This window comes from Numida meleagris, chromosome 5 (genome assembly GCF_002078875.1).
Source record: "Numida meleagris isolate 19003 breed g44 Domestic line chromosome 5, NumMel1.0, whole genome shotgun sequence".
NCBI lineage: Eukaryota > Metazoa > Chordata > Aves > Galliformes > Numididae > Numida > Numida meleagris.
Genome location: NC_034413.1, coordinates 70405122 through 70415392, shown reverse-complemented (window position 1 = coordinate 70415392; position 10271 = coordinate 70405122). Strand labels below are relative to the sequence as shown.

At 52.0% G+C, this 10271-nt stretch overlaps 1 protein-coding gene across 1 annotated transcript; it reads left to right on the top strand.

Annotated features, from left to right (window-relative positions):
- On the top strand, positions 5 to 337 carry RPRM (reprimo, TP53 dependent G2 arrest mediator homolog; the record flags this gene model as incomplete). Its single annotated transcript, XM_021399956.1, has 1 exon — positions 5 to 337. A coding segment is annotated over one exon (264 nt), but the record flags the coding sequence as incomplete, so codon positions are not given.

The window sequence follows — 10271 nt, the reverse complement described above, 5'->3', positions numbered from 1 at the left end:
GCGCTGCTGCACGGCCGCGTCCGCGGTGACCGACGGCGGCGGCGGAGGAGCGGCGGCGGCGGCGGCGGCGGCGACGGACGAGCGGAGCCTCTACATCATGCGGGTGGTGCAGATCGCCGTGATGTGCGTCCTGGCTCTCACCGTCGTTTTCGGCATCTTCTTCCTCGGCTGCAACCTGCTCATCAAGTCCGAGGGCATGATCAACTTTCTGGTGAAGGACCGGCGGCCGTCCAAGGAGGTGGAGGCGGTGGTGGTGGGACCGTACTGAGCGCCGCGCCCCGCGCCCCGACGAGGCGGCCCCGCACGGAGCGCTCCGCCGCAGCGCTGCCCGCGCCCGTCCGCGCCCCGCTCCGAGCGGCGCCGCGGCCCCGAGGTGCGGGGAGAGCCGCGGTGCCGAAGTAAAACGCGCTCTGATGGCAACAGGTCTGGGCTGCTCATTTCCTTCGCGTTAACGGCCGGGCTGCTCGCGGCCGGGGAGCGGGAGGGAGCGGGGAGCGGCGGCGGCTCCGCGGGGCGCTCGGGACGCGGCGGGACCCCGCTCCGGCCCCGCAGATCGCGGCTTCGCGGCCCTGTGCGCCCCGTGCTGCCCCTCCAGGACGGCGGCACCGAGGCTTTTTATGAACGCAGCCGAAAGCCCCGCCAACAGGTGACTTGTCACAGCCGCGTTTAGGGGGGAGATATTCACTCTCTGATCATTTTTTTTTTTACTCCGTCGTCCGTTTCCACCGTGGGGATAGCAGAGCATCTTTCTGTGAGAGGCTGGCAGCGCTGTTTGTCACATCCCCCGGGGCCTGGAGTGGTTGCCAGCCAGAAATCGATTCGGCCACATTGGCTTTAGGAGCAGCGGACGCGGCACAAGCGCTGGGGATGGGTGCCGAAGGGCTCCGGCTCCCGGAGCCCCGCTCGTTCCGCAGCACCGCTCCGTGCCTGGCAGGGTCCCGAGGGGCTGCCCCGTTGTCCCTCGGTTTATCCCGAGCTGGTCAGAGCACGAATCATTACAGACATCGGCCGGAGACGCTGAGAGAAGTTTCCTTTTCGGTTGTTCGTGGTGAAATGTAGCATTTACAGCGAGCAGCGGAGCTTAGGTCCTTTCTGGGTGGGGGAGTGAAATCCAGCTGGAGCCTGAGGCAGCCTCCTGACGGAGAGTGAACTTTTGGTAGAAAATGAGACCGAGCAGGATTTCGCAATGTGGTGTAATTCCCTGAGATGAGCAGAAATCTCAGCTGTGTACTCATTTAAGGGAAAGAAAAAGAACAGATCTGCCTGTTCTCCCGGGAACAAATATGCTATGGAATTTGTCATTAAATCAAAAGAAATGTTACTGAGCTACCCATCGGCTGAAATGTTAGGGAGAAACGTAACCAAAGCTCTCCTCCCTTCCTTACCCCTTAGTGCTGGAGGAACGTGAGCTAATGCAGCATTTAAAGATAATAAAATAAGAAGGAAATCTCCGAATAGAGATGTTCTGCTGATTACAAAACATCTCCGAGTTGTTAACTCGCGTCACTTGGTGGTAATGCAGCACAGTCGTTCCTGCCTCGCTAGCAGGGCACTGCGTATCTGAGCACTGGTTGAGGGCTAGATTCGTTAAGTATTCTTTATTAATTATAGCAAAGTGTAAGGCACTTTAATTAACATTCGCCAGAAGCCACAGTTTTTTTCCAATGCTGTAAATCTGAGGTATGGTCCAGTCCTGTAGCAGTGCAGAGTCAGCCCAGGATGCAGCTGCCCATGGCCCAAGGACATAACATGAGAGCCCTCAGGCAGCACAGCACTTCCAGCCCATTGGTAAGCGTTGGGCATTGGATGGCCAAAGCCACACCAGCTCCAATTTAAACTCCAGCCAAGGGGTGGTTCATTGATGAGCGTCCCCATTCCTCTGTAATGTTTCCGTTCGTGGCACTCCCAGAGGGGCAGTGGTAGGGCTGGGCGGCCCTCAGTCATTACCAATGGGTGTGAGCTCTCTGGAGGACATCTCCAAGTTGTGTGGGGTCCTGCGATGCCCAGTGGCTCTGAGGGGGGCTTTCCAGAAGGGCCCTCTCGCAGGACTCATGGCAGGACCTGGCTGCAGCCTCTCGATGGCTGGTTTGGAGACAGTGAGCCCCAAAATCCATACAGCCCCGACCAGAAAGGGGCAGCTGGGGTAATTCCTTACACGGTCACTCCTTGAGAATCATAGGATGGTAGAGTGGTCTGGGTTGGAAGGGATCTTTAAGCCCATCCGGCCCCAACCTGTGCTGTGGGCAGGGTCACCTCCTGCAGACCAGGTTCCCAAAGCCCCATCCAGTGCAGCCTTGAGCACCTCCATGGACGGGGCATCCCCAGCTGCACAACATCAGCTACTGATGCAGTGAACTAAAATGCGTGAGCTCAACCCCCCCAAGGCAGGGCTGGAGCAGCCTCACCTTAGGCTGGTGCACATCTGGAGTGCTTTACTCTCTCAAAGGTAGAGCAGCAATTTTGCCTGGGTGGAAACAGTGTCCAAGGAGTGCCCATGCAGCAGAGCCTCGGAGAGAGCTCGGCATCGCTGCCCGTGTGCAGAGCATCCTCGTGGGCCCGCACATCCCTGGCTCATAAGCAGTCTTCTTTGCTTCCAGCTGGCCGGGTGCACAGGCTGGGAAACATGAGATAATGGATTTCACTCTTCCAGCTCCAACTGTGCACTAATCTCCCGGAACAAAGACCGGGATGTGTCTTAGCCACTTCCCAACAGCCAGTGGCGTTCAATACTTTAAAAGGGACACGCTTATTACAAACGCACCGACAGCTGCGATTGCTTTTAGATAACCCTTCGAGGTACTCAGGCTCTATCCCTCTCGATGGCCATACAATTTTAATTGTATGCTTCCCACATCTTGTTCATAATCAAACAGTGCCTGAACGGTGCACGCCAGCAGCTGAGATCTGCGCGATGCAGGGTTCACATTCAGGCAAAGGTTTTAACAGCAGGTTGGCTTGAAGAAGGAAAACGAGATCCTGCTGTTTGTTGGCAGTTACAGAAGCAAAACATTCCCAGAGTGACAGGCACAGCACTGTGGTTTCGGGGCCTGTGTCCATCTGTGATCACACACATGTGGGCGCTGGGCTGACGGCGGGAGACCCACGGAGCGCTGGGTGCTGGCTGGGGCTGCAACTCTATGGAAGCATCTCCTGCAGACACTCAGGTTCACATCCAGGTGGGCAGCCACTCTGAACACACAGGGTCTGAGCCTGGGTTACATGCCACTGAAGAGTGAATCACTGCAGATGCTGCTCTCCTCGCTCCCCTCTCTGTGCATGCACAGCTCTTTCTGCTGCGCTGATTTCAGCAGACGGTGACACGCGGCCCCGAGGGACATCACATCTCTCAGCTCTTTGATATCATAATGCAGCAGCATCCCCTCCATAGTGAGGGCTTAAACTTGCTCACTTTCTGCAAGCACACCGCTCCCTGCTGTGTGCCCCGGGGCTGCAGCCAGCTCCCCACTGCAGGCCCAGCACTGCGCTGCTCCCACCTCCTCTGCACCAATGCCTCCCAGCACTGGAACAGCGATGTGGAACTCTTGGACAAAAGACAAGGGAAGCCAGCAAGCAGCAAGGAGTGGACAGCATGGGAAAAAGCACCAGGAGTGGTTCTCTGATGTTAAACAAGTGCCTGGTGAATTGGTGACTTCGTAGCACCCACATTTGGGAGACCAGTGGGTTTCCAAACAACAGTGGTGTCCATGGGAAGCTGAGGCACCAGCGCTTGCTTGGGTGAGGACGATGCACATCCACGTGCAAAGTCTCAGCAGCTCCATCTTCCCTCTTTCCTCCTGCATTTAAACCCAGAGCGAGTGACCTTGGAGGCCATGCACTTCATCCTCTCTGCAACGGATCTGGGGGGTCGGCTCCTTTTATGGGTCACCTTTATTTTTTTTTAATGCCAAATAATAGAGTGCTTGTAGCTGGATAGCAGACCCCAGGGAAAGGAACCGGAGGGAGCTGGGCTGGCTCGGGGCAAAGCGTATCCATCAGCCCGGCCACGAGCCGCTGGGGACCCATTCTGCAGCTATGGAAGGTATTTTTAGCACATGGAAAAAAAGTGTCATGAGCACATGATATGAAAAATACACAAAGCCATCTATCACGTTTATGTCCTTTATTCTAGCATAGGCAGGTTGGGCCTTGCTCAGCCCTGCTGCCCTCTGGGTGCTGTGCGCTGCACAGGAGCCAGGCTGCCCTGCACCTGCATGGCGTGGCACTGCTCCGTGCTCATGTCCCGTGTGACATCTCCTCAGAGCACATCTGATCATTGCCTTTGTTGTAGCTGCCTTCATTTCTGTCTGTCACTGACATTGCAGACAGAAGGAAAAAATGCCCATCTGAGCTGAAACCTCACGTGGGCTTAAAGGAGCAGAGTCCTTGTGCTAAGGGTTAATAGGGTGGGGAGGGTCAGGTGGGACACCAGGAAACATTGCTTCTCCAAAGAGCGGTCGGGCACTGGCACAGCTGCCCAGTGTGTGCGGGGGTCCCTGTCCCTGGGGGTGTCCCAGAGCTGTAGGGATGTGGCACTGAGGGACGTGGGCATGATGGGGTGGCTGGGGATGGGCTTGGGAATCCAAGAGGGCTTCTCCAGCCTTCAGGATTCTATAATTCTATGATTCCATGAGAGCCTAGACAATTGGAAATGCCAGGATGTAGAGTAATCTCTGCTGGAAAGGTACAAAAATTCTTTTACCCTGAGAATATATTCCCTACAAGACTGCATTCACCAGAAGCTGCTCCTCTGACACAACCTCTCCATCACTCTTAGGAAATTCCATCATTCCGTTGACTGCTGTGCTTTGGAAGCTACAGGAACGAGAGGCGCCAACCGTGTTGTAAATATTAACTACGCATGAGAACTACTCACAGGTTTTCAAGCAAAGAGAAATTCAAGCTGAATGAGAACCAGCAAGTTCAGGACATGGAGGGAGGAGCAGTTCCCTTTAATTCACCGAGCTCCCCAGAACAATGGAAGCTCTGACAGCAAATGAGGAGCTCCCAACCCAACTGCCAATGAGGGCATTTGTGTGTATAATGGAACTGCTACTCACAGCATTCAAAATACGTGTTCAGAGTTTCACAAACCCACTCCAACTTTCATTACAACCCCTGCATCACAAACAAGGCCTTCATCTCCCTCTCCCTTTGCCAAATATTAACTCAGAGATGATGGAGAGTACGTGTTTGAGATGGCATGGCTCTCTTCCCACCAGCTGAGCGACGCGATGCTGCCATTCCCTATGTGCCCCCCGCCCCATAAGCACCGCATAACTCCAGTGTGCTGATGTTCACGGGGGGCAAAGAAAAGAGGAAATTGTGTCTTACCTGCAGCAGTTTTGTTTCTGCATGCTCCATTTGCTCGCTGTCGCATTGCCTCCTGTCCAAGTGGCACACCGTGACCGCTTTTATACATAAATACTGTCTTTAATTTGAACCAAGCGTGTCCACGGGATATTTGTAGAGTGAGAAATGTATCGCTTTAGGAAAAAAATACGGCGTTAGTGAAAAATGGAGCACAGCAGGTATTAGCTAATGATACCTAGCATTTGTCGTATCCTGGGCAGAAAATGAAACCGCACACATTAATTAAAAGCAGGCTTTGGGGAAAACAGGGTAAGCTTGTGCTACAACACCAGTGCCACAACTGCAATAGCTCTGGAGTCGATGAACAAGCAGTGCCCTGCACCTCGGTGATGCTGAGCTCCACACCGTGACTTGCCCTCATATTGATTACAAGGAAGGGTTTTAGCGAGGCACCGACCCCTCAGATAATGTGACTGCCATGGATTCAACCTAGTGCTTGGAGTTGAAAGTCCTGGAAGACTGTCGTGCTGTTAACCAGCCCAAGTGGGGCCAATGGCCCCTGCTCCACCAGGAGAGACAGGGTGCGCAAGGCAATCAGAGGGACTGTGTCTGGCACCTGAGAAGGGATGCAGTGATGAATGGAATAGCAAAGGGAGATCTTTGTAGTTGCCAGAAGATTAGAAACACCCTTTTTTTTTCACAGCAAAGCAGAACAAGGAGGGGTTACATCAGTACTTCTCCTGGGAGGCAGGTACATCGTGCCCATGGGCCTCCAGTTAGGTATAGGATGCTTGTGGAACGGCGTTTCCACCTGCAGATGTGTGCTGGATGGTACAGCACAAGTGACATGGTTTGGTGGGCATGGGGATGACGGGTTGGTGGTTGGACTCGGTGACCTTAGAGACTTTTTCCAACCCAGCCCCAGTTGGAAAACCTTGAGGAATGTGCAGCATCTACTAGCAACATGGAAGCAGTCTGCCTGGGGACAATGGGATTTGCCATGCTGAATCACAGAAACAAAGGGTCAGAAGGCCTGAGGGAGGATCCGGCCTACCCCTCATTGCACAGACAGGATAAAGTATATCTAAACTGCCCTTGGCAGACATTGGCTTCGTGTGCCTCTCTCAAAAGCCTCCAGAAGGGAAGGTGCCACCATTTCCTTGGATAACTAGTACCGGAGCTTCCCATCCCTACCAAAACCCTTTTCCTAAAATCTAAGCTCAGCCATCCTGACTGCCAATGGCCAGTTTGCCACAATCCATCTGCAGCAGCCTGGGAAAGCAGCAGCTCGTGCCTTTCCCTGCGTCACCTGCTGGCTGTCGGACAGGAAAGCAAGAATCTTTCTCAATTAATTCCTGCATTCCTTCAGAGCTGAGATTTTTCCCGAGCTATTTCCTATGTGGTAGCGAGGTGATCTGGCACAAGGGGAACATCTGCCTTGCAGAGATTTGCTCAGCAGGAAAGGAAGGGTGGGCACGTTCGTGGTGCACTGCAGCTGATGGCGACTGGAGGAGCGCTTCCAATCCTTCCTGCAGCCCTGCATTGGTGCCTCCTCCTCACAAATTGTACCCGTCTCAAACAAAACACAGTTCTTTGTCTTCTTTGGAAGACGCCAATCTATAATGCATGGATGTGGATATAAGTAGATCTGATTCGTGTTTTAACAAGCATATGAGTCATAGGAAGGTCTTGCCAAGGAGCATGGAACTCCTTGTTTGAGGTGACAGCATCTCTGTAGGCGCATATTGAAATCTATATGTTCACACACCATAGAGGTATCATCATTTTTTCTTCCCTTATTTCTTCCACTTTAAAATTTGATCATGTCTAGAAAAATATTAAATATTGAGTTTAATTTGTCTCCAGACTATGGAGACTCAGCACACCAACTCCAGTGTCCAGCTGTGGTTGGTGTTTGGAGATTACACCCTACCTCGAGTCAATCACAGATTTCTTTCTTAATCTAATTCTTAATAAGAGCCGCGGTGAAAGGCTCCCTGTCATCAATTTCCACTTCATGAATGAGACTTGCAAACTCAAAGCCTTGGAAGGTGGGCGTAACATTCCAGTAGCAGCCTCACCAAATCAGATATGGAGGCACCACCACCTCTCTGCCACATAAATCTGTACTCCTCTGTTTTAAAAAGTGTATGGATGCCAGTTGTTCTTTTGGTCCCAGTGTCACACTTCACTGTTACCTTCTGCTGATTAAATTGCTGAGACATAGAAAACCTTTGAAAACCATGGTTCCTAGGACATAGTCCAAGACATTACACATCCAGCCTACCTTCTCTATCCTTAAATATGTTTTCCATATTAAGCATCAAAATGCACATTGCATCAAGTGTAAACTTTGTCTGATAATTTCTGTCTTGTATAAAGCCATGTAGATTAGCAGCAGTTGTGCTGGTCTTCTGTAATTCATTATTTCTTTGTTTTGACGCTTCTCTGCCATGCTATGGATGGATGGATGGATGGATGGATGGACGGACAGGTGGATGGACGGACAGATGGATGGATGGATGGACAGGTAGGTGGATGGATGGACAGGTAGGTGGATGGATGGATGGATGGATGGATGGATGGATGGATGGATGGATGGATGGATGGATGGATGGATGGATGGACGGACAGGTGGATGGAGGGATGGATGAATGGATGGATGGGTGGATGGATGGATGGATGGATGGATGGATGGATGGATGGATGGATGGATGGATGCTTGGCTGCCATGCACACAGTTCTTAGGAGTGCTCCTCTGGTGCACTCAAAGCATTGGCAAATTGTTAAATGTGAAATTGCATTTTATACCTCTGGGGTTCTCCAAGTGGGCTGGAGCTCATTCTGGCAACATGCAGAGCCCTTAGCAAATGCATTACTTCTTTTCATCACAAATTTGTTTAATGTTTCTGCCTTTGCTCCCTGTGACTAACAGCAGTGTTGTTCCTATCTAGTAATCAAGTAACAATACCATAGGTAGTATTCTTTCTTTTAAGAACACATTTTCCTTCAAAAAGCTTTGCTGCACTTGTTCCTGAATGCCTTTTATCCTTTATTGTACTGCAGTGATTCCAATTCTTCCCATTCCTACAGTAAACACAGTTTTTCTGTTTGAGACAGGCTTTTAAGCAGCTGCTGTCACCTGTCAGGCTCAAATTGTACTGTGCAGGACACGCAAGCAGACCCGGCAGCAGTCCTGCAGTCCATGCTGAAAGGGGAACTAAGGACTTTTGTTCCTTCCCAACCTAAGGGTAAAACTACTCACCAAGCAGGAAGTAAGCATCTCATGTGTTGCTTATAAGAAAGCCACAATGCAAGATGGAACTTGGCCAGTAATTGCAGTGTTGTGCTATACTTGCCTTCCAGCCCAGATTCTGTTCATTTCTAATACATTTTAGAGAAACGATTGATAAGATGGAGACTTTAATCCAGCCCTGCACTGACTTAATGAGACTGAAAAACGAACATACTGCGTTGCTATAACCACCTGATAGGAGCACAGCACAAAGTACCCACAACAATATGCTGGAGCCAGAGTTCATTTAAGAGTCATCACGCATTCAGCCACCTGAGTGCTGCTGCCCTCCCTTACTTGATGAAAGCCCCACCAGTTTTGTTGGGAATGGAAATCTGAAGTGGGAAAATGGAAAAATGGCGGATGGCTGGACTAGGTGATCTTAGTGGTCGTTTCCAACCTTAATGCTTCTATGAGAAATGGGGCAGGCAAGCGTAAAACAGCTCTGGGAAGCAGGATATGCGCAGCTGAGAGAGGAATGCCGGGACGGCTGCGGAGGTGATGGATGGTCACACTCATGTACCAGGCACCCTTCCAAGGAACAGCAACCCTGGAAAAATTCCTCCCAGAGAGAGGGCTATCTACGGCTCCGTGTGCAGAGCGGGCACCGGGAGGTGGGAGAGGGGCTGAACGAGGCCCGTCAGTGCTTGGAGAGCAGAACGTGGCAGTCCTTAAATGGAGACAGAAGTGGTGATGTGCATGCGGGCTTTGGGGCCTTGGCATCCCCAAGAGCCTCAGCCTTTGCCTCTTCCTCCAGGAGTCACCAGCCAGGGGGGCCCAGCTGGGAGCGGACAAGGGGTTGTTTGATGGCAGGGTGAAGGAACGTGCCATAGCAGGGCTGGCCAGTGAGGGAAGTGAGGGGCAGACCCTTTCAGCTCCCAGCTCCGACAGCGCTGAGGCCTGATGGAGAAACAGTGCCCAGTGGGATGGGGGTTCCATGGGGGGTAATGGGAAACACCAGGGCAAACTGCACCAGCCCACTCCCCTGGTTCCAGGCAGGAAGGAAAGCAAAACATTTTAAGTCAGATGATGACCATTTCACAGAAATGACCAAAGGAACGTGCCAAATGAGAGCATAGCACTCTGACTGTGTTTTGCGGATGGACATTGTGCTGGGGAAGTGATTCAAGCTCTGTTTATATTCCCAGCGAGAGCTTTGCCATCCTCCAGTCCCCAAGGCAGATTAATGGGGAGAATTAATGTCGTTCTGGTCCTGCTGCTTCTATACAAAATGAGAAATCTCAGTGCTTCTTTTCCACCCTAAAGCAGCAACCCGCAGCACGTGGCCACAGGAGCAGGGGTGAGCAGAGCTCCATCCCCACCAGTAAACACATTCTGGTGGGAACAGGAGGGCTGGATGCAATCCGGGAAGATAAATCCACAACGAAATGGAACCGAGTTTTATAGTTTTGGGAGATAAGAGTAAAAGAAAGTGTGCTTTTAAGGAAAAAGAGAACGAGAGGGTATAGCCTCAAACTGCACCAAGGGAGGTTTAGATCAGATACTAGAAAATATTTCTTCTCCAAAAGAGTGGGAAAGGCTGCCCAGGGAGTGGGGGTCACCGTCCCTGGGGGGGTCCCAGAGCCATGGGGATGTGGCACCTGGGGATGTGGGCAGTGGGCATGGTGGGGTGGGAGGGGTTGGGCCTGGAGATCTGAGAGGGCTT